This window comes from Elgaria multicarinata, chromosome 7 (assembly GCF_023053635.1).
Source record: "Elgaria multicarinata webbii isolate HBS135686 ecotype San Diego chromosome 7, rElgMul1.1.pri, whole genome shotgun sequence".
NCBI lineage: Eukaryota > Metazoa > Chordata > Lepidosauria > Squamata > Anguidae > Elgaria > Elgaria multicarinata.
In genome coordinates this window covers 79,459,514-79,484,857 of record NC_086177.1, presented here as the reverse complement: position 1 = coordinate 79,484,857, position 25,344 = coordinate 79,459,514, and the positions used below count along the sequence as shown (strand labels likewise).

General features: G+C 44.1%; 1 protein-coding gene across 1 annotated transcript; it reads left to right on the top strand.

Annotated features, from left to right (window-relative positions):
• Window positions 1-15,794: 15,794 nt before the first annotated feature.
• On the top strand, window positions 15,795-24,029 carry LOC134401697 (fatty acid-binding protein, adipocyte-like). Its single transcript, XM_063130882.1, has 4 exons — window positions 15,795-15,952; window positions 19,593-19,765; window positions 21,106-21,207; window positions 23,784-24,029. The coding sequence occupies exons 1-4, from the start codon at window positions 15,880-15,882 to the stop codon at window positions 23,832-23,834; spliced, it is 399 nt and encodes a 132-aa protein (XP_062986952.1). The 5' UTR covers window positions 15,795-15,879; the 3' UTR covers window positions 23,835-24,029.
• The last annotated feature ends 1,315 nt before the right edge of the window (window positions 24,030-25,344 follow it).

The window sequence follows — 25,344 nt, the reverse complement described above, 5'->3', positions numbered from 1 at the left end:
CGAAAAAGAACATATATGTGCTCCTTTACTTTGAGTTAAAATGAGATGGACTATATAGGGAGCTGGGTTCATGGTGCCAAGATGGCGTCGCGTTCCCCCTAAAACCCCATGGTTTTGCTTACCTGGGGTGGCGTCAGGTAATCCCCATGCCAAGGAGGGAACGCAGGTTTTCCAATGATCATCTGGGTATTGGAGCCACCACCCATACTCTTCCTGGCTTCTGGTGACCAATCGCTGGTCGCCATCAGCCTGGATCGGCCATGGAGCAAGGTCAGATGGCAGAACAGCCAGTTCTGAAAAAGTTGGGGTAAGTTCCCAACTTTTTTTACCACCCAACTTCATGGGAAAGCCCAGTGGTGGCTGCACTGCATCATCTAACTGGCACGGCGCAAATTCGCAGCCACCACAGGGCTTTGAGCACATATAGACAGCCTCCTTACTGTTAGCAGATGCACAGATGTTAACCTTTGGCCAGTAGAGGGACTCAGTTCACCAGAATAAAAAGCTTCTCACTGCTTCTTACAGCGATACACTCATATGTTCATCATATTTGTGAAATAGACCCCCCAAAAAGTAACTTTATCTCTTTCACCGTCCATCAGTTTCCTGCAATTGACATCCCAGGAAATAAGATTTTCTCCTGTGTATGTTACGCTGGATGCTTTATTGTTGGTAACATGAGTTTACTGCCCCTACCTTATCAAAAGAAGATTACATTATACAAACAATCTCTCCAGGGTCCAAGGGCTTTCTCATACCTGGCAGTAATTGTAAGCTGTTCTTACAGCTTTAACAAATTTCACTGGTTAACCCCTAAGTGCTATTGCTGAGTTTAATGAAGTCCAAAGTGCTTGATCTAGCCTAGAGTTTATCACATGGATACTGCTTCAGAGAACTGTCAAGTGCTGTCCTCATGCTATCACCATACTGTGTAGCATGGATTATCATGAGGATCTTGGATGTATGGAGCATTTCCACTCTGGCACTGTACATTACACAATATGAAAGTACAAAACAATGAGTTGGCAGTGTGATGCGGCTGGGGGCGGGGAAAGGCTAATACAACCTAATTTTAGGTTGTATTAACAGCATAAAAATTACAAGAAGGTAATAGCTTCCCTTTGTTTTACACTAATCAGACCTCATCTGTGTCCAGTTCTGGGTGTGGCACTTTAAGAAAGATATAGACAAATTAAAATGGGTTCAGAGGAAGGCAACAGACATGGTCAGCAATATGGAAAGCCAGCCCCACAAGGAAAGGTTTAAGGAACTGGCCGTGTTTATCCTGGAGAAAAGAAGGCTGAGGGGGACCTTGTAGCATTTTTCAAATACCCGAAGGGCTGCCACATGGAGATCAAAGACTTTGTCACTGCAACACCAGAAAGGATGATATCTCTAAAGGGCTTACGTTGCAGGAAGGTAGTTTTCAGTGGAATACTTGGAGAAACTTCTTGGTGGCAAGAGCAGTTTGACAATGGAACCAATGACCTAGATGAACTGTGGGCTCTCCCACATTGGAGGCCTTCAAGCAGAAGTTGGACTGCCATCCATTGGGGATGCTCCAGTTCTAGATTTTCTGTAACTTGCCCAACCACTTACCAAAAATCAATTTCAAATGCTAAAGCTACGAATTCTAATCCTGAAGAACAAAAGTGATTGTCAATCCCATTAACCCCTTCCCCCATTCAAAGGCTGCTCAGGCTTCTCCTCGGCTGTTATTTACATAAGAAACATGGATGTTACCTGCCTTCGTGCCATTATCATCATGGGTAATTTAGTCCCCAAGTAGCATTCCAGAATTGTCCTGGAAAGTCTGTTTTTAAATGGGATCTAGAGTAATGTTTTTTGTCAACCACTTCCTCTGCTATTGACTTGGCCTATACTTACCTACTAAACTTCTTGTGGAGTTCTTTGGAGCCTTACCTTGGTTAATATTCCTTCTTGCCTTAATGTCATTTAATGTCATATGATAAATTTAGAACATAAGAGCTATGCTGGATCAGGCCAAAGGTCCATCTAGTCCAGCATTCTGTTCACACAGTGTCCAACGAGCTGTTGACCTGGAACCCACAAACAGGACACGGGTGCAACAGTACCCTCGCACCCATGGTTCCAAGCAACTGGTGTGCATAGGCTTACTACCTCTGATACTGCTGGTTGCAAGTAGCCATCAGGACTAGTAGCCATTGACAGCCTTCTCCATGAATTTATCTAACCCTCCTAAAGCCATCTAAATTGGTGGCCATCAGTACATCTTGTGAAAGTGAATTCTATAGTTGCCCTGTGTGAAGAAGTACTTTCTTTTATCTGTCCTGGATCTCCCACCAATCAGCTTCATGGGATGACCTCGGGTTCTAGTATTTTAAGAGAGGTAGAAAAATGTCTTCTTATCCACATTCTCCACAACATGCATAATTTTGTACACCTCTGTCATGTCTCCCCTTAGCCTCCTTTTTTCTAAATATAGGCCTACTTCAAAGTTTGTCTCTTGTAGACAAAACCTAGGAGTGTACAGTCATGCATTTTGCATGATTTTTTCCTCCACGAATTTCACAAAGCCATGTGGCCATATACTTTATTACATTAAAGCAACATATTTATCATCTTTGCACAAAATTAAGAGAAGCCCTAAGTAAAAAGACATTTTTCCATTAGTCTCATTTTATCTTAAAAGACTGACAACTTTTTCGAATCCAAGTTAACTGATAAGCATGTTTTGAATCCTGCTGAACTCAGGACTAGCTGGTACCATCTCCTGCCCTTATCCTGGAAGGATTGTTTTGGAAAAGGATTTAGTGAAGAGATTAGACGTGCAAAGGCTTTTTTCAGACCACTCTGCAAGAAATTCTATACTCTCACCTACATAATTAACCCTTTCTATCTGGTCAACTGGCACATCCGCATATGTAGGATTAGATCTAAACACCTTGTTGTGAGTCCATTGTATCAATTTAAGAAGCAGAGTAAAAACAGTTAACACAACCCTTGGTGGAGCACATGTTTTACATGCAGAAGACCCCAAGTGCAGTTCTTGATTTCTCCAGGTAGGGCTAAGAAACGCCCCTGTTTGAAACCCTGGAGAGCTTTTTCCAGTGAGTGTAGTAGGCAGTACTGAACGAGAGGGATCAAAGGTGTGACTAAGACAGCGTCCTACATTCTAACCCAGGGATAGGCAACGTGGTGCCCATAGGCATCAATGCACCCCACCACTTGTTTCTTTTTTCAAAACACACAGTTGGAAGGGTCCTTGAAGATCATCTAGTCCAACTGTCTGCTCCATACAGGCTCTGCACTGCAGGATGCAGCTACAACATCTCTAACAGATGGCCATCCAACCCACCATCCACCAGGAATTTAGACAAATTCATGGAGGAGAAGACTATCGATGGCTACTAGACTTGATGGCTATATGCTACCTCCTGTATCAGAGGCAATGGGCCTATGTACACCAGTCACTGGGGAGCATGGGTGTGAGGGTGCTGTTGCACTCATGCCCTGCTTATGTGTTTCCTGTCGACAGCTTGTTGGCCACTGTTGTATATACACGTCCTGGTTATATCTTATATCTTTTTCTAGGATTAATTGGGAGAAAGAAACTCACCACCACCATCTACAAATTTTCTTTTGATGGTTGTGTGGTTGCCATTCCACTTCTGTACACGAATCAGAGTGCCAGAGTTCCTTGTTAAAATGCTCCAAAAAATGTCACAGAAGGGAAAGGTTATAAGGATGACATGTTTCTCAGAAATGGAGTGTTGCAATTTGAACTCCCAGCCAGTCCGTCTCTCAGCCTCATGATGACTAAGAGCTTCTCTACATTTTTTTTAAAAAAAACTGCGGTGCCTAGGGTGACCATATGAAAAGGAGGACTGGGCTCCTGTATCAACAGTTGCATAGAAAAGTGAATTTCACCAGGTGTCATTTGTATTCATTCAGCACCTGGTGAAATTGCCTCTTCATCACAACAGTTAAAGCTGCAGGAGCCCTGCCCTTTTAACCAGGTACTCAGAAAAAAATCCAACTGAGTTCAATGGGACTGACTTTGAACAGGGATGCAGAACAGCTTTTAATCCGAGGTCTGAATTCCATTTCATAGACACTTTTGGGGGCTGCATTCCAGTGCTGGCTGGGGCCAAAATATGCCAAATACCAGCCTATTGTAGCTTCAAGCTCTTACAGCCTTAGGAGAGCCATTTCAACCTTTTGGGAAAGGGGGAGGAACTGCACAAATCCAGGAACCCACCAAATGATCTGTGGTTGGCCTGGGACTCCACACCTGAGAGCTTCTCTACATGAGTGATTTATTGCAAGCTCATGATTGGCCATTCATGGAAGTTTCTGGGTCATTTAGATGATGTCATCAACCTCCAGGATATCTCCTGTGCTTTCCCTCTTATCCTGCTTTTAAAAAACAGAGATAATCAGTGTTGTTGTTTTTTAAAAAAGTACAAAATCGATCCCATGGAAAGTATTAAATCTCACACCAAATTGGAATTTCAATCTCATCTCTCTCTTTTTCTCTCCCCGCCCCGCCCTGCAGTGATGGTTGATATACTCCTATAATAACATGAGAAGTGCTTATAAATTTCTTGGTTTCTGCTAGAAATATCAAATGCAGAAAGCAAGGCTAAAGTTGTTTTCTGGTCCCTACATGTCAGTACTATATAAAAAATACATTAGCAAAATTGTTCTGAGAATTTAGAGAGTTAATAAAAGGTTTATGAGAAACAGTACTGGTAGATGAAGGGAATTGGTACCAGTAGGAAGGTAGAGGAAAGCGAGACGAGCTCTGGTGCCGTGTGTAGATGAACAATGAACTTTTTATTTTTGTAATGATATGAAACTGCTCGCGTTTAGGAATCCGAAACGTCGAGCATTTTCATATCATTACAAAAATAAAAAGTTCATTGTTCATCTATACACGGCACCAGAGCTCGTCTCTCTTTCCTCTACCTTATGAGAAACAGTGCCTGTCACTCCTCCTTACCAGCAGGGGGCACCTTTGCCTTTTGCAGAAGGAAACTGCCAGTATTATCACAGGTCAAAGCATTAATTTGGGAAGCTAAAGTTGAAATAAGAAGCAGGGTCCTACTGGATGCATAACAGGTGCAGTGCTGAGGACAAAATCACCTGTGTTTTTAAATGATTTTTTCTTGGTTTCAGTCTCTCCACGGAATACTATAATTAAAACAAATAAAATCCAAACATAAATCCAAAGAAGGTGAAAAAATATAACACACATAAAACCAAAACTGAACATTGTCACTAAGACATATCTTGACAATCATGCAAATTTGCAGAGTACTCAAGTCCTTCCAAAAAGGTCTGTGTTGGGAGACACTATACTGAAGTATTATTTATATGTAAGACATATAAACCATCTATCAACACATGAGTCAGACTGTCAGACACCCAAATTTTCAGTTAATTTTCCCATCAAGGCTAGCAGCTCATAAATGGAAAACTTTTCCATTTATGAGCTGCTAGCAACAGAAGAATGACTTCACCGCACTCCTTTACCTGTGTACTCAGAAATAAGTCCTGATGAGTTCAGTGGCACTTACTCCCAAGTAAGTTTGTATAGGATTGCAGCCTAAGTCGTTGTGAGGTAAGTCACTAAGCCCTTTCCCACCATGAATGGTAAATTTGGGTTTGGAATTAAAGGATATTCAACAGCAGGGCTTTCATAACAGTTGAAGATTCCTATCTCTCTCTCTGTTATCGTAAGGCATTAGTAAACCTTAGACACAGTCCATGCTTTAAAAAGCAGTGATGAGAATTGCCACCTGAAAAGTGAGAATAAAGAAAATGTCTCTGAAATAACACCTTCTTTAAACAGCAAGCTAAAGCCCTTCCAAGCAAGCAGATCTGCTTCCACTGAAAAGCTCCAACGGACATCTGCTAGATAGCAGAGGCTCCAATCCACCATTTCAGGAGTCTGGCTTGGTAAGCGGACATGCCATCAAGGAGGTGAGCAACATTCTTTAAGATGCCGGCTTAGATGTGTGGAACATGGTGGGCTTGACTTTGAGCCATTCCCAGACCATGCCATGTTAGGTAGTTGTGTTGCCTGCATACACTAAATTAAAGTGGCTAGAGTGTTGGACTGGGAGTTGGGAGATCCAGGTTCTAGTCCCCACTCCATCATGGAAACCCAGTAGGTGACTTTTGGGCCCATCACAGACTCTCACCCCAACCTACACACAGGATTGTTATTGTGAAGATAAAATAGAGAGGAGGATTATGTATGCCACCTTAGGTCCCTCAAAGAGGAGAAATGTAATATAAATGTACTAAATAAATAAACAAACTGTTGACATTTGTTTATTTATTTATTACATTTCTCTACCACCCAATAGCTAAAGTTCTCTGGGTGGTTCACAACAATTAAACCATAAAATACAGCAAGATAAAACATAACATAAAATGTTTAAAACCTTTAACCTATAGTATAAAGCCAAAGTAAAGCAGTGTATAGATTTTAAAATGTGCTAACAGATGTAAAAACAATTAAAACGGAAAGAGTCCAATGCATGGGACATGCCACTACAAAGCCACATTCAAGTTGTTTAGTGGTGTAACACCAGCATCTGGATCCTGACCTGCCTGCGGTCCCAATCTGGCATCTGGGGTTTCCCAGATGGCCACTCCCTCTTCCCCTGCCCAACAATTATTTAGGGCGTAATCCTATGGGTTGGGAAACCTCTGAACTCAGAAGCTTTCCGTGTATCCAATGCTGGGCTGGGCTGAAGCCAGCAGGGCAGAAGCAATGACAGAAGCCTTCTTCACCTCCTCATCCTCCAATCCTTGCATTTTTCACTAGTCAGGCTTTTTTGCCCAGATGCACTTTGGAGGAGTAAGGAAGGAGGCTAGAGAGGCCACAGTTCATATCCTGGCCTCTCAGCTCTCCTTCCCACCCACCGGAACACCTCCTTTTACCCATCTCTGAGGTTCATTTTCCTACCTCGGAGAGCAGCCAACTCCGTTCTTTCCACACTGGCTGTGAGGGGGCAGAGGGTGTGTGTGTCAGATTTTCAACTCCCCTTCCAAGGTTGGAGTGCTCCTCTAGGGTGACCATATGAAAAGGAGGTCAGGGCTCCTCACAGAAAAGGGAATTTCAGCAGGTCTCGTTTGTAGTCATGCAGCACCTGGTGAAATTCCCTCTTCATCACAACAGTTAAAGCTGCAGGAGCCCTCTTTGGTATCTGTTCACTCTAGTATAACTCCTGCAGCTTTAACTGTTGTGATGAAGAGGGAGTTTCACCAGGTGCTGCATGCCTACAAATAACTCCTGCTGAAATTCCCTTTTCTATACAATTGTTAAAGATACAGGAACCCTGACCTCCTTTCCATATGGTCACCCTAGCAACTCAGAGGAGGAAATCCCCACCATCTTATAGCCCCTCAGCTATACATGCAAAAAGCAGGAAAAAACATGCAGAAGCCAGGAAAAGACAGAGGGAGCAATCTTATGGCCCACTCTGTGTCTTCCTAGATTTTGCATATTTTTTCTCCATTCTGAAAGGATCAAATGTCTCTCCTAAGGCATAGTTACTGGCAGTAAGAATTTTAAGCTCAAATATGCTGGTGAGTTTTGACATTTTTAGCCCCACGCGTTTTGTCTTTGGCACCACATACCACTGGAATGTGCACCACCACCACCCTGAGTTGTTTTCTGAAATGGAATTCGGAACTTGGACTGAAAGAAGTTCAAGCCCCCTGTTGTAAAAACATTTGTACCAACGTAGAGCACGTAGAGTTCCTTTGTGCAAACGGGGAGAGGAGGAGATCCTATTTGTCCCAGGATCTCCGCTCATCTGGAGAAGCTATGTGCAAACATCAGTGAACATGATGTGCATGAGAAGGGGCATTACAGCAGATGTGTGGCTGGCAACTCATCTCCCCCATGCAGCATGCGAAGGTGTTGCTCTGGTCACCCCTACTGTGTCTTCCATGATGGGGAAAGCTTTATCAATTGAATTTCTTCTTAACATCAAGTTGTCAAACTCATGGGAGTCCTGCCAGAAAAATAATCACCCCACTGCTGCTCAAGCTGTCCCAAGAGCCACATTAACAAGACCTGTTTTTCACAAAGAATAATAATGTAATTTCCCCTCTATAAAAGCACAGTTGTATGACTAAAATCTCATTTCCCCTCTAACAAAAAAAGGACCAAAAAAAGAAAAGAAAAAAGAAGTAGAAGCAAGAGTCAGAGCTAGGAGCCAAAAAATTCAAACAGAGGTGGGGTGGGGATGAAATCCAGGAACAAAGTTCAGAGAGATGATTTTGTTTCTCAAATAAGTAAAGTGGACACTTATGCATTCACCAAAAAAAAAAAAATGGGGAAAAAAAGTACAAAAAAGGATGCTGAAATTGCATGCACTAATTTTTTAGGGTGACCCTATGGGGCTCCTGTATCTTTAACAGTTGTATTGAAAATGGAATTTCAGCAGGTGATTTGTATGCCTGCAGGGCCTGATGAAATTCCCTCTTTGCCACAACATTTAAAGCTGCAGGAGCCCTGCCCTCTTGACTAAATACAAAAGTGGGCAGAGCTCCTTCAGCTTTAACTGTTGTGCTGAAGAGAGAATTTCACCAGGTGCTGCAGGCATACAAATGACACCTGGTGAAATTCCCTTTTCTATGCAACTATTAAAGATACAGGAGCCCTGTCCTCCTTTCCATAGAGTCCTCCTTTCCATAGAGTCACCCTAATGTTGATGGGCAACTTCAAGGCCCTGCTCTCCCTTCTGATGGTTCTTTCTCTTTAAACTGGACTTGGACTAGACTGCCTTTCATGTCTAGGACACCTTCAAATAGAGGCCTTTGCCCCATAAATTTGGACACATGGCCCTCTTCAAAAGAAGAGAAAGGTTCATGAGTAGTATGCCTCAATGTTTCTCTCCACCTTGTCACAACATTTGTTGCTATAACATTTCATGCTAGAGTTGAGATTCTTTAGAAAGTTCACATCTATTGCATAATGCACTATACAAATGCAAATAAACTAGGTATCAGAAACTATAGAGACACTCCCCCAAACATTTTAAGGATATGAGAATATGGACACAAAGTCTTCATAAACCCTAAACACACTAGTAGAATCCCATTGAAATCCTCACAGCTGATGTGTGTGGATAAATATTTGTTATTCACACGGTCATTAACTGGATCTTGTCAAAAGCTAAGGGACTTCGTTTGTTGTTTTGAATCTGTGATTGTATTTTATATCGCTGCATTGGCGTTTGGTCTTTTTAGTTTTACTTTTATACTGTTGTTTTAAACTTTTAAATTTTATATTGGATTTTACGATTTTGATTGTTGTGAACCTCCAAGAGAGCTCCAGCTATTGGGCAATATAGAAATGTAATCAATCAGTCATGCTTGTGGGGCTGCTGTGGATTGCCTGCATGGCCACCCTGGAGGGAAAGCATCATCATCTCCATATTTATAATCTCCAAATTGGCTACAGTCATTTATTTATTTATTTACTTATTATATTTTTATACCGCCCAATAGCCGAAGCTCTCTGGGCAGTTCACAAAAATTAAAACCATCAACAACCAACAAGTTAAAAACACAAATACAAAATACAATATAAAAAGCACAACCAGGATAAAACCACGCAGCAAAATTGATATAAGGTTAAAATACAGAGTTAAAACAGTATAATATAAATTTAATTTAAAATTAAGTGTTAAAACACTGAGAGAATAAAAAGGTCTTCAGCTGGCAACGAAAGGAGTACAGTGTAGGCGCCAGGCGGACCTCTCTGGGGAGCTCATTCCACAACCGGGGTGCCACAGCAGAGAAAGCCCTCCTCCTAGTAGCCACCTGCCTCACTTCCTTTGGCAGGGGCTCACGGAGAAGGGCCCCTGTAGATGATCTTAAGGTCCGGGTAGGTACATATGGGAGGAGGCGTTCCTTCAAATAACCTGGCCCCAAACCGTTTAGGGCTTTAAATGTCAATACCAGCACTTTGAATCGGGCCCGGACCTGGACTGGCAGCCAATGAAGTTGTAAAAGGACTGGCGTAATATGATCTCGCCAGCCAGTCCCTGTTAGTAAACGGGCTGCCCTGTTTTGTACCCGCTGAAGCTTCCAGACCGTTTTCAAAGGCAGCCCCACGTATAACGCATTGCAGTAATCCAAACGAGAGGTTATTAGAGCATGGATAACTGTAGCTAGGCTATCACTGTCCAGATAAGGGCGCAGTTGGTATATCAACCTAAGCTGATAAAAGGTGCTCTTTGCCACTGAGTTCACCTGTGCCTCAAGTGACAGTTCTGGATCCAAGAGCACCCACAAACTACAGACCCGATCCTTTAGGAAGAGTGCAACCCCATCCAGGACAGGGCAAACATCACCTTGCCGGACAAATGAACCACCCGCTAACAGTACCTCCGTCTTGTCTGGATTGAGTCTCAGTTTGTTAGCCCTCATCCAGTCCATTACCGTGCCCAGGCACTGGTTCAGAACAGTCACTGCCTCACCTGGGTTTGATGAAAAGGAGAGGTAGAGCTGGGTATCATCCGCATATTGATGACACCTCAGTCCACATCTCCGGATAACCTCCCCCAGCGGCTTCATGTATATGTTAAACAGCATAGGGGATAAAATAGAGCCCTGCGGAACCCCATAGCTTAGGAGCCACGGCACAGAGCAATAATCCCCCAGCACCACCTTCTGGAATCGGCCATCCAAGTAGGAGCGGAACCACTGCAACGCAGTACCTCCAACTCCCAGCTCAGACAACCTATCCAGAAGGATACCATGGTCGATGGTTATCGAAGGCCGCTGAGAGGTCCAGGAGACTCAACAGGGTCGCACTCCCCCTGTCTCTCTCCCGACAGAGGTCATCCCACAGGGCGACCAAGGCAGTTTCCGTTCCAAAGCCAGGCCTGAAACCCGATTGAAATGGATCTAGATAATCCGTTTCATCCAAGAGTGCCTGGAGTTGTCCTGCAACCACCCGCTCAAGCACCTTGCCCAGGAAAGGGATATTAGCCACCAGCCTGTAGTTGTTAACATCCTCCGGGTCCAGATTAGGCTTCTTCAGGAGTGGTCTAATTACCGCCTCTTTTAAAGAGGCCGGCACCACTCCCTCTCTCAAGGAGGCATTTACAGCCTCCTGGACCCAGCCGGCGATCCCCTCCTTATTTGATGTAATGAGCCACGAGGGGCAAGGGTCAAGCACACAGGTGGTCGACCGGACTTGGCCAAGCACCTTGTCCACGTCCTAGGGCCTCACTAACTGAAATTCATCCAATAAAACTGAACCGGACGGCGCTCTGAATGCCTCTACTAGTGGAGCTGCATTAAGTGTGGTGTCCAATTTATGACGAATCTGAGCGACTTTATCTTCAAAGTGCCGTGCAAACTCGTCACAGCGTGCTACCGAGGGTTCCACCATCTCTCGCCCTGACCCAGAGTGTAACAGGCCGCGAACCACCCGGAAAAGCTCCGCCGGACGACACTGAGAAGACGCAATGCTGGTGGAAAAGAACTGTCTCTTTGCCACCCTCACCGCCACAGAATAGGCTCAATAGTGAGCTCTAACCCGTGTTCGATCAGACCCAGCATGAGTTTTCCTCCACCTGCGTTCTAGCCGTCTCCCCTCTTGCTTCATTGCCCTCAGCTCAAGTGTATACCAAGGAGCTGGCCAGGCTCTGCTCAGAGGGAGAGGGCGCTTGGGCGCGATCGTGTCAACCGCCCGAGTCATCTCTGCATTCCACAGAGCGACCTGGGCTTCGACAGGAGCACCAGCCATATCAGCAGGAAAATCCCCCAGAGCCCTCTGGAATCCATCGGAATCCATTAGCCTCTGGGGGCGGACCATTTTAATAGGCCCCCCACCCTTGCAGAGGGGAAAGGCCACCGAGAGTCTAAACCTCAGTAGGAAGTGATCTGACCATGACAAGGGGGTAGATGTTAGTTCCCCCACTTCCAGATCACCATCCTCCTGCCCAGTCAAGAAAACCAGATCAAGCGTGTGTCCCTTTGCATGTGTTGGGCCGATGACATGTTGAGACAGCCCCATGGTTGTCATGGCAGCCATGAAGTCCTGAGCCGCTCCGGATACAGCAGCCTCGGCATGGAAGTTGAGATCCCCCAGAACCACCATCCTGGGGGTCCTCAACACCAGGTCCGAGACAACCTCCGTCAGCTCAGGCAGGGAGACTGTTGGGCAGCGGGGTGGACGGTACACCAGCAGAATCCCTAATCTGTCTCGAGTACCCAACACACAGTACAAACACTCCAGACCAGCACTCGACTTAACAGGAAGCCTAGAGAGGGAGATTGTATTCCTATAGACCACGGCAACCCCCCCTCCCCGGCCCTCGAGTCTGTGCTGGTGCTGCACCGAGTGCCCCCCAGTTCACCCACCCAGGTCAGCCCCCTCATCCACAATCAGATCATGGATGAGGGAGATTTTATTCTGGACTGACCTGGCGTTCAGCAGCAGCAGCACCAGACCCGAGAGCAAGCTGATATGGCCGCCAGGAATTATCCGGTTGGGGTAGGAACCAGAAGAGGGAATAGCTGTAAGGAATCTATCTCCTCTTCTCCTCATCTGGCCTGTTCCTCCCCTAGCACCATACCTCCCCCTACCCTTGACCACAGTTATGTGGGCATCCCCGTATCCCCCAGAGCTCCCCAGGCACATATTAAAAAGTAATTAAAACGTTTTTTACAATTTGCTGCTGGTTGGCTGGTTGGAGATCTGCAGCAGGTACAGCAGTATCATAGATCCTATGTGCGACGCAAAGTGCGGCGCCAAGTGCGCACTCTGCGCGTCGCCGAGGCGCTGCCTCTGGCAGGCTACAGATGTACCTGGAGAAAGAGGATGGAGCACTTGGTCAGCTGACGCCCAGCAAGTGAGGGGAGAGACTGCAGAGGCAAGGCCCAGCAGTCTCTGTTCTTCCTTCCCCCCACCAGCCAAACACACCCCACCTTCCCAGCCTCTGGCAGGCTGCAGATGTACCTGGAGAAAGAGGGTGGAGCACTTGGTCAGCTGACGCCCAGCAGGTGAGGGGAGAGACTGCAGAGGCAAGGCCCAGCAGTCTCTGTTCTTCTTTCCCCCCCACCAGCCAAACACACCCCACCTTCCCAGCCTCTGGCAGGCTGCAGATGTACCTGGAGAAAGAGGATGGAGCACTTGGTCAGCTGACACCCAGCAGGTGAGAGGAGAGACTGCAGAGGCAAGGCCCAGCAGTCTCTGTTCTTCTTTCCCCCCCCACCAGCCAAACACACCCCACCTTCCCAGCCTCTGGCAGGCTGCAGATGTACCTGGAGAAAGAGGATGGAGCACTTGGTCAGCTGACACCCAGCAGGTGAGAGGAGAGACTGCAGAGGCAAGCCCCAGCAGTCTCTGTTCTTCTTTCCCCCCACCAGCCAAACACACCCCACCTTCCCAGCCTCTGGCAGGCTGCAGATGTACCTGGAGAAAGAGGATGGAGCACTTGGTCAGCTGACACCCAGCAGGTGAGAGGAGAGACTGCAGAGGCAAGCCCCAGCAGTCTCTGTTCTTCTTTCCCCCCCCACCAGCCAAACACACCCCACCTTCCCAGCCTCTGGCAGGCTGCAGATGTACCTGGAGAAAGAGAGTGGAGCACTTGGTCAGCTGACGCCCAGCAGGTGAGGGGAGAGACTGCAGAGGCAAGGCCCAGCAGTCTCTGTTCTTCTTTCCCCCCCACCAGCCAAACACACCCCACCTTCCCAGCCTCTGGCAGGCTGCAGATGTACCTGGAGAAAGAGGATGGAGCACTTGGTCAGCTGACGCCCAGCAGGTGAGCCAAACACACCCCACACCCCATTTATCTATGAGCGTCATCACACAGGAGAAAATCACATTTGCTTACCATCGCTTCTCTGCCTGAGCGTTTGTCCCTCATTACTTCTTCTTTTGAAAAAGGAAGTAAACAACTGGCACATGGCTCATTCAGTGGGCCGTTTTGTTCCTGCTACTTCTCTTGCACATAGCAAGAGATAGCGGCAACTTCCATCTTAATTTTAAGTCGGGCTTACTGGGGGTGTTTTTTTGTGGTGCAAAGAAGGCAAGAAGGGGCGGGAGGCACGGGAGAAGCAGACGTCGTTGTGAGAGGGACCCTCGAAAATCCGTGAGTGCCCAGTAAGGAGCATGCAATAAAACGCTTGCCTGATGGAGATCTATGAGTACTCTGCCTCAGGGTTCACTCCTGTAACAATCTGGTGTACTTTTTGTTGTTGTTGTTCTGTTGCTCAATGACAACAACAACAACAACAACAGTATTTGCCCTGTCCTCTTTTGCACCTGACCACCTAAGCATGTATTGTTTTGGCATTCACTATTAGAAGCAACCAAAAGAAGTGTTTGCATATTGTTGAACCAATGAAGAAGATAACATTCTTTCTGCACACTGCTACACGTGTGGTTTCGATAATCTCTTTTTTTAAAAGAGGGCTTTCTTGTTGCCTCTTAATAGGCAACTTGTATGATGGTCAACTGATCATTACCATGGATTCTTCCCCCTCTTAACTCAGGAGGTCTGATGACACATTAGCATGATGTTTCTCACAAGATGAAATTCTGCCTGCGCATAAGAAAGTAGAAAACATCCGCTAGTATTTTGTTTCACAGTCAGCTATTGCAGCCTCTGAAGAAACTGCTGTTGTACCAATGCTTCATTGAATAACCCCATACTTTCAGAGTTGGGCCACAGTCTATCAGATTAGGGTGACCCTATGGAAAGGAGGACAGGACTCCTGTATCTTTAGCAGTTGCATAGACAAAGGAATTTCAGACGGCATCATTTGTATCCATGCAGCATCTGGTGAAATTCCCTCTTCATCACAACAGTTAAAGCTGCAGAAGATATACTAGAGTGACCAGATGCAAAAGAGGGCAGAGCTCCTGCAGCTTTAACTGTTGTGATGAAGAGGGAATTTCACCAGATGCTGCATGCATACAAATAACAGTTGCTGAAATCCCCTTTTCTATGCAACTGTTAAAGATACAGGAGCCCTGTCCTCCTTTCCATGGAGTTGCCCTATATGTGCACATACTCCAATTCACCAGCTGCAAATCAGTTCCTATAACAGCCTTACCCAACTTGGGGCCTTCCAATTGTTTTGGACTTGAACTTCCATCAGCTCCAGCCAGAATGGCGAATGGCTAGGAATCCTGGGAGTTGTAGTCCAAACATCTGGAGGATACCAGGTTGGAAAAGATTGCTCTACAATCTCACACTCTAGAGCTAGAGTGTATAGCTATATTAAAGGCTAATAATGGGAAATTTGTATGTCTGCCCACCCCATTCTTTCCCTACATATGTAGGTTAAGAGGGAATTCTGATTGCTTTAAGCTGCAACCCTATGCACATTTACACAGGAGTAAATCCCACCGAACAAAGGCACAATGCTTCCAAGTAAACATGCCTAGGATGGTGCTGTTAGAGACTGTGCGTGTATAATCAGAGAGCCAGGGGGAGTAGTTTCATTGCTAAATCAATGAAGAGAACAACACTGTAATCTTGTGTATGTGGGTGTATCACGGTCTAATACCAAAGGAAGTTTCTCTCCCAGGAAGGAGCCTTTAAATATTTTTTTTTAAAAAGCAGAAGAACTTGCCATAGCTGTTCAAGAGAAAAAACTAAATGCTGACAATATAGTTCTCTACATCTCAGTGATTAATAGCACTATGGCCTACTGAGAAAGGGAGGAAAACCTGTTAATTGGAGTCCTTGAGATGTTACTATTGGCTAATCCTAAAAGTCACATGGTCAAGCCTACTTTTTAAAGTCATTATTGGGCTTTAGAGTAGAGTTGGTGTTCTCTTTGTGGCTTCTAGTAAGCTTTTTTTTTTTAAAGGAAATTCCTTCGGAAACATAATCCTACACAATGTGTGAGCAATTTGTGGGAACTTGGAAGCTAGTTTCTAGTGATAAATTCGATGACTACTTGAAAGAACTTGGTAAGAAAAAAATATTTTTGTGTGTCTGACTTGATATGGTTTTATTAATGAATTTTATCTTTCATGTTAGTTTTTTTTATAATGTAGAAATTGTTTACTTATCTTTTTTCTCCTTTAAAATGGTGACTGCTAGTTTGGAAGCAGGCTTGGTTAGTTATAAATTTAACAACCTATATGGAAAGCGTAAGTACTAAATTGTTTTTAAGTTGTTGAGTTTGGTATTAAGCTTCTGACAGTATACAGAGGTAGTGGTGGAATGCCGTGTAGTTTTTATTAGGTTATTTCTGCAAGACTTAGTCTGATCCCATGTTTGTCAAAAATGGTCTGCTTGATTTCTGTTCTGACTGCTAATAATCTCTATTGTACTCAATGAGCCTTTACTTATGATAAAAGCAACTTGACTTGAGATACATATTTCTTAAGGAACTGGTGCTTACAGTGTAGCGGCTTAATGAAGGAGCTATATTTAATTGTAGGCAGCCAGAGATAATTTAAACTACAGTCATGATTTTTGTGTGGCGTTATTACTGACATCAGGTACCCCAAGAATGTGAAGGGAAATCCATTATTTAGTTGAACAGTAAAATGTATTTTGCTCAACAGTAAAATTACTGACATAGTAGCTTTGTCTGCTACTGATGTTAACTGAATCTATGGAGCTGTAAGGGTATTGAAAAAGACAACAAACAGCCTGGGAAGCTGTGTTGGTGCATTAGGAAAAGTCATAAACAAAAAACATAATCAGGTAGTACCTCTTATTGGACCAACTAAAATTTCACAACATAATGAACTAGCTTGAAAGTTTGCTCACTATTTTGTGGCCTTTTGCTTGGTCCTAATCAAGGTATTTCCTGACTGTGGACTTTTGTAGGTCAGAATCTATTTTTATCTGGAAGGGTCTGCTTTGTGGTATTAAAAATGGGGCATTTAGCCTGATCGTAGACATTGAACATGCCCAGATTCTTCTTAAATGGAATGTATTTGCCAAGTAATTGGGTACTGAACTGTAGCTTTGGGTCCGTTCAATCTAATTATTTAACTGTAGTGAAAATCTGTATGTACATCCCCTCCCCAGCATCCTTCCAATTTTAATATGCATTTGATGTGCAGTCAAGAGACATGGTGTGAGTATATATTTGAACTGGGTTAGAGCTTAATTTCTCTAACCCGCTCAAGTTTGAGGAGGCCTGTAGCTTGGTGTAAGGGCACGTGCTTTGCATGTGGGAGGTCTCTTCTTCAGTCTCTGGCATCTCCCAGCTGAAAGGATTTCTAGTAGCAACTGATGCAGAAGACCTCTGTCTGAGACCTTAGGACTACTCTAAGAAGTTAAAATCCTGCTGCACAGGCTTAATTCCTTGCAGTAAGAGATTTAAGCTAAAATATGCGGTTATTTGGGGGCCTCCCTCCTCTTTGCTTTGGGCCCCTGAGGGCTTCTCCAAAATTGAAGACCCCTGCTGTAGGGCATCCTTTCCTCATCTGGCACCCTCCAGATGTGTTGGACTTCAATCCCCATCATCCACAGCCACCATGCTTGTGCTGGTGGAGGTGATGGGGGTTGCAGTCCGACACAACTGGAGAGTGACAACTTGGGGAAGGTTTTCCCAGAGAGCTGCTGCTTGTTGGAGAGGACAATGCTGGGCTTAGATGGATAGTAGGACCAGCTATAAAGCAGCAGCAGTATCCTATTCCATGGCTGCATCTGCTCAGCCACTTCTTTGCCTAAATCTAATAATGGCAACATCCCAACTAACTAAACTTTCCTCTTTAAAATTGCAAGGTGCTTCTGATGTGTTCAAATAACTAGCTAATTACAAGTTATCTTATGAGTGCAATGCTGTGAATGTTTAAATAGGAAAATATTATTATTATTATTATTATTATTATTATTATTATTATTTTAAAAAGTCCTACAACTCCTAACATGCCCAGCTTTCTAAACCTGCACAGGATTGTGCCCTTACTCCATTTAATTCGACTTGCCATAAAGGTTCTGGCTGCAGCCCACTTACTCCAGGGCAATCCCATTCACTTGAGCACGAAAGTTGCGTAACAAATGGCTTAATTGGCTAATCCAATTAGTAGTTTGGGTGTAGTTAATGCTTACGGAATTAAAATTATAGTAGTCACTAAACCTCAAGCGAACGAAGGCTTGTGGAGACCAGTCAGTACGAAGCGTCCTTTGCCAAACATGATGCTGCTGGTGCATCTAGATAGTGCCAAATTCACATAAGGCAAGGAGCATCGTTTATATAGCCCTTAGTTTATTTAGTGTTTACTCTTTTTTTTTCTTCTTTTTTTAAGAAACTTAGTTTTTCTCTTAAAAGTAGCTTGGAAAATATAAAAAGCACAAAAACAAAAGCATAATCTCCAGCAAACTAAAAGCAACGGCAAAGACAAAATCACAAAGTACAGATAGTAGCATTCTGTAAATAAAATTAAGCAAATGTCAAATATTGCTTAAGAGGATGATGACCTAATCACTTGGGGGCAGGGAGTTAACGCTGGCACATGGCCACCAGCCATGCCACGCCTGAGGAGCACAAGAGCTCATCTTAAAGTATGGGATTTCCTGCCACAGGATGTGATGACTGCCATCAACATAGCTGACTTTAAAATTCATAGTCTTGTCCATGAATTTATCTGTTGATAATTTCTAATCATGATGGCTTCTATGCCACCTCCAGGATCAGAGGCAACACCCTTCTGAATACCACTTGCTAGGGAAGAGTGGGAGAGAGCTATTGTCCTCATTTCCTGTTTGTCAGCTTCCCAGAGGCACCTGATTTGCCATGGTGGGAAACGTGATGCCAGACTAGATAGGTCAGGAATCTCCAACCTTTCTGGGTTAGTAGACACATTTGGAATATTGAGAGTGTTGTAGGCACTCTCACAACATGGGTGCCAGAGAGCGGTTTGCCCATTCATAAAATGGCTGCCATGGTGGTTGTGGCCAGTTACAAAACCCTCATTTCCCAGAAAGCCAACTGCTGACCCTAAAAGAAGAGTAACTTGCTCAAGAACTTAAGTAAAAGGCAGAGGGGGGCAGGGTGCTGAGCTCTGAAATAAAGCCACTCTTTTGAACCCAAATAAAGATAATCATGGGGGGCAGCATGCCAACCTCCCCATTGATTTTTTTTTAAAAAACTCTTTAAAAGATTAAAGAAAATTAAAAATTAGGAGGGTGGGTAACCTGGTGGATGCCAAGAAAGGTGTCAGTTGGCATATTGGTGTCCATGGGTGTCATGTTAGAGACCCTAGAGTTTGGCCTGTGGTCTGATCCAGCAGGGCTTCTACGCTTTGCAATATATTACATGCTCTAAGAAGGGCTAAACACTTCAGCTCTCCAACCCCGCCCTGGGAATACTCCGCTGGGAAATGCCTTTTCTCCAATAAAACTTTGACCAGCTGTAACCTTCACCAGGAGAAAATTGGCTAAGGAGAAGATGATGTGAGAAGCCTGCACAGAGGACACTTTCAGCCCCCCTTGCCTACTAATCCATGTCAAGTGCAAAATCTTACTCCGTGGAATTTGGTATTACCCATGTTGGCTCCTAGTGTTGTGTCCTTGGTGACCTTCAAAGACACCCAGCAGGTTATGATGAATGCAGGAGAGCTTAATAAGGTTTGGCTTGGCTTTCAGGTGTGGGCTTTGCCACCAGGAAGATGGCTACCGTTGCCAAGCCGAATGTGATCATCAGCTGCAACGGCGATGTCATAACCATCAAAACGGAGAGCAGTTTAAAGACCACAGAACTCTCCTTCAAACTGGGGGAACCGTTTGATGAGACCACAGCAGACGACAGGAAAGTAAAGGTGAGTTCTTGTTCTTTACCTTCAGATTTGTTCCTGATTGAGTCTTGGGGAGAATATACCATAATTTAAAGTGCTGTTGGGGGTGAGATTGGCAGGGTAGACCTCAAAGGCACTAATTGGAGTGGAGGAAGGTGGTGTGCCTTGGGCATCTTCAGCAAAGTATGAAGGAATTGCCTTGGGAGACCTTTGGGATGTAGTTCCTAGGCAGTTTCTGAAGTTAGATGAGCTCTAGACATACATGTAGCTGAATCTTGTTATATTCAATATTGGTGATGGCTTTTCAGTGAGATGCAATCTGCTCATCACTTGGGCAACCTTCTGTTTTCTCCTAAATGAGTTCCAAGACTAATCCCTAACTCAAATCAAGGTTTCGGCAGCTGCTATACTAAGAAATGGATCTAAGGGCAGTGTGCGTGTCTCTCACCTTCCTGATTCACAGTTGCTTGATAAACTCCACTGGCATTATAGAGAATAGGAGGGTATTCTCCACTTATCCCTTCAGATAAGCATCTACTCTGTAACCTTCGTCAGGCAAATACCCACTCCTGGTTGTTCAGTACAAAAATCCAACCTGAGCAGCCCTGATTATTCGATGATGAGAACCAAAACAGACATTACTTCAAATCCGTATCTACCAGCTACATGGTCTTTCACTTTTACTCTAGTGTAGGTGCAAATAGGCTGATCTGAATTGGGGCCTTAGCACAGGGGATGGGGGGCTTTTAAGATCTGAATTGGGCCCTATGTAACTACAGATGGTTATCTCCACCTCCGTGGAAGGCAGGGCCAATCAAACAGAGTTCTTGCCACTCTGGAAAGGGAAGAACTCATCTCAGTTATCAGGATTGCCTCAGCTTAGGAAAGAAAAACTGGTCCAACATTAACCATCAACTTTGAAAAAGAAAGCAAAAGAGGACTTGAGCAGAGTCCCTAACTATAGGGCACCACGTGAACACATCCCTCATAACCAACACTGTATGCCTAACAAACCTGGGTGGGTCTGCCTGCTCCATCCATCGTTGACCAGAACGCCACTTTATGCTAAGTCCAACTTTTTGTTCTTGGTCAGCCAAGGGAGTGGAGCAGGCAGGAAAGGGATGTCCCAAAGCAGTATCTCTAGAGTAAAACGTACCTGCTAGATATGGTTTCAAAGTAATGTCTGTTTTGACTCTAAGCTTCTCTTCTTCCATGGTCAGTTCTACAACTTGTAAACCTCTAGCTAGGTCAGAACTAAAATATGTCAAAACTTCCAAAAGTGTAACAGGCAGCGCCATAGTTTTGAACTGTTTGTCTGTTTCTGCTTTCCTGTACTAACTGGATATCAACTCTTTTCTTGGCAGAGTGTTGTGACGCTAGACAACGGCTCACTCAATCATGTGCAGAAATGGGATGGCAAAGAGACCACAATAAAAAGGAAAATAGAAGATAGCAAGCTGATTGTGGTGAGTTCAATTCTCCTCCCGCCTTCCCCAACATTTCTAATGAGTGGCAAAGATGGATATGTAAAAGTATGACTGGAGAAAATAAAACCAAAGCAAAACCATTATTTCTTCTACATTGCAGGAGAAATATGTACTATGTGCCCTGTGTAGTCCTAGCAGAGAACCAGTTCACCTATTGTGCTGGACCATGAAATTCCTGGACCATTTACAAATATGGGCATTTAGGCAATTTTTCAGTGAAACATAGCCATTCTCATTTTACGGGAGCCATACTACAGAGTTGGGCACAATGCTACCTTGCATTTGAGTTGGAGGATATAGAAAACCTAAACTCATTTGCAACCAATTTTAAATTAAACAATAGGGGCAGCATCCAATTCTCCCCACTGACCCAGCCCCACACCTCCTTTCCTGCCAAGGCACCCACGTCATGGCAAAAACAGGGGGGCCCAGGTAAGCAGGGGACCTGGGCTTCTGGCCGAATGACATGTGTAGTTCCAAGACATCACTTCAGTGGCTAGAATACTGACTTAAGTTGAGGACTGTGTCACAATGAGAGAGAAATTGCCAGCCAGCTTTTCACTCTACTGTGTAGAATCTCAAGGGGAAACATCATTGTGAATTTATTGATTAATTACATTTTTATACCGCCCAATAGCCAAAGCTCTCTGGGTGATTCACAAAAATTAAAACCATGAAAAACCATGAATGGCAGCAACTTAGCAAATCTAGCAGCTGGAATGTGCTGTCTTAACCTGAAAGACAATTGCCATGAAGTCTGGTACAGCCTGTCTAAAGGAACAATCCCATGGCGATGTAAGTGGCCAGCTTACTTGTGTGAACTGGCAACAAGTTTCTTGGTTTTCATGTTGGCTGTTGGATTCATCCAGATTTCCTGAACTTATTTATTTTATTTTTTTATTTATTTATTACATTTCTATACCACCCAATAGCCGGAGCTCTCTGGGCGGTTCACAAAAACCGCCCAGTTCACTTTACATGCATGGACATGTGGAAAACTACCAGCCCAGGGCATAGTGCTCAATTTAAGGGAGGATCCAAGCAATTGAATGAAATGATGCTTTATGCTGTCAACATCTAGTTATAGGAAAGTCTGGTGACTCTTCTAACTTTTGCACCAAATTCTAGTCTGTGCATTTCCCTTCATTTGTACAGAAATGTAAATGGTATCAGACAAACCATAAACTAGCTTTTTCACCAAAACAATTTGGGCCACAGCTAGACCTAAGGTTTATCCTGGGATCATCCAGGGTTCACCCCTGCCTGAGCACTGGATCCCCTGTGTGTCACCTACATGAACAGGTTTGACCCCTGGACGATCCAGTGATAAACCTTAGGTCTAGCTATGGCCTTGGTTTCTTTGTCAGAAAAACATGTCCCTCTTAATCACGACATTTATGTACTGCCTTCCGTTAGGAATATATTCAAAAGCAGTTAACCAAGTTGAGCAGCATAAATGCCTAAAATTGGAACTAAAAGTGAGAGCATCTAAAAGCAGACAATAAAGCAACAGTTGGACCAAAATCCAAAGCTTAAGAACATAAGTGCTATGCTGGATCAGGCCAAGGGTCCATCTAGTCCAGCATTTATTTTACACACACTGGCTTTTCACTGGAAATCCACAAGAAGGACGTGAGTACAACCACACAAACCAAGTTCCCAACCAGGGTACAAAAGCATACTACCTCTGATACTAGAGACAGCATATAGCCATCAAGACTAGTAACCATTGATAGCCTCATCCTCCATGAATTTGTCCAATACCCTTTGAAAGCCCTCCAAATTAGTGACTATCACCACATCTCATGGAAGAGAATTTCATAGTTTAACTATGCAATGTGTGAAGAAGTACTTTCTTTTATCTGTCCTGGGTCCCCCACCAATGAGCTTCATGGGATGAACTGCAGTTCTAGTATGATGAGAGGGGAAGGAAATGGACTTTCTCCACACCATGTATAATTTTGTACACCTCTATCATGGCTCTCCTTATTCAGTTCTTTTCAAAGTTAAACAATACCACCTGTTGTAACATCCACCTGTATGGATGTTATCTATAAGCAAGCAAGGGAAACTGCCATCCTGGTCTGCTTTAGAAGAAATTGAATAATTCGGAGGCCATCAGTTGACATTAAAGGTGGTGATACCTGCAGCAGGGCTGACCCCAGACTAGGAAGAGAGGGGAGGGGAGAGGCATAAGAGATTGAAGTGCCTGAGATCTCAGGACCCATAAACTAGCTTTTCCCCAACTTGGTGCCCTCCAGAAATAAGTGGTTTCTTCTGAAGGTGGGGGGTGTTTGTTCTCCAGTGATCTAGTTGAGGAAGAAGGTACTCCTATGACTACAAACACTGCAAGGGATGTGAACAGAAGATACAGGTGGCTTGATTCAAGTCTAGCTACTGACTCACTGTTGGCTTCTTTCATCATATTCCTGTAACTTTCCACTATGGCAATACCTTATTTGGATAACTGAATACCGGTGCAACTTGCTTGAAATACTTGTGCGAAGCTACTGAATACTGATGAGGCATTGACTTTTCTGTCTTCTCCCTCCTAGGAATGTGCTATGAACAATGTTATCTCCATTAGAATCTATGAGAAAGCATGAAGACTCCCTTCTGTGCAGTTAACAGGGCCCCGAAGCACGAGGATGAAGCTCGGCTCAGAGAGCAAAGTCTCACACGGCAATTGCATTCTTCAAAGAAAGGCGATGTTGACAAGCCAATTCCAAGGCACCCTTGTATCTAATCTGAAGTATTGTGGTTATTCAATAAAGTGCTCACCTTGAGACAGGGAAAAAGAAGCCAATACTGGTCTGGTCTTGTCATTGCATTTTATGAGGGAAGCTGAATAAGAATTATTCTGAGGGTGGATTTTCAGGTTCCATTTGTTGGATCTGCCAAGTTGTGCTAATTCACTCTTAAATAGCAAAGTAAAAACCTGACATAAGCAGAGGTTGAACAAATCATTTTTACACTAGAGAAATCATCTGAGCAGGAGCTGTACAGCTGAACTATATACATGTACTTTCTATCTGAAACTGAGGAATCCCAGAGGAGGCTTTTATGTGTTTTATGCCTTGCCTCATTTACAGAATTTTATTGGGGTGTCCATATGTTGTTGTCTTTCATTTGTAATCCTCCCATATTTTCCCACCACTTCTTCTGTCTTTTTCCTTGCTGTGGAAAATCCATTAAGGACAGGATGGAATTGCTGCACTATGCCTTCTGATTGAGCCCTTGGTGTGGAAGCACCCAGAGACTTCTGATTAAAGATGCTGTCCATCTAGAAGCACCCATAGTTAGAATTAGCTGCTGGAAAACTGTCTTGAGAGTGAGCTAATATGATATCCTTCTGGCTTGCATGAAGCCAGAAATAGTTTTCTTCTCCTGCTCAGAATAATACAATTCCAACACTGCGTATACTGGTCAAGCTAATAAAATGGGTTACGGGAACATGGTTTGTGTTAGAAAGCCATAGTAGATTGCTGCAAGAAGTCTCTAGGTCAATCTGTGCTTCATAAGGTAACTTCAGGGCTGAGAGAAGCTCATCTAGATGGGAGAGACCATAGCTTGCAGCCAGCACACATGCTTTGCTTGTAGAAATCGCAGGTTAAAATGATTAAGTTAAAATCAAGTTAAAATGATTTGGGGTGTGGATGGGAGAGATGTCTGATTGGCACCAGATCATGGGCAGAATACACAACCAGACTAGCAGGATAAAAGTCTGAACTGGTATACATAGGCAAGGGATCCATTCAGTCAACATATCGGAAAGTGTGGAGGTTACTTATAACCATCCCAGAAGAATCAGTTCCTTCCAAAATGAGGGAACTGGTGAAAGGAGGATGAAAGGGGGAAATCAAGAGAGTTAAGTCCCTTCAAAATGCATGGAGGTGACTCAGTCAAAACCACAATAATAGAAGCTCAGACTGGATGTATATCACAGGTTAGGAAAGGTAGCACCAAGTCCAAGAGGTCACCAGCATGGTTAACTAGCAGTATCAAGAAAGCTATTATAGAAAAAAGGGCTTTCTTCAGAAAATGGAAGTCTTGCTCAAGTGAGGAAAATAAAAGGGAGCACAAGTTTGCACAAAGGTGATGCAAGCAGACAAAAAG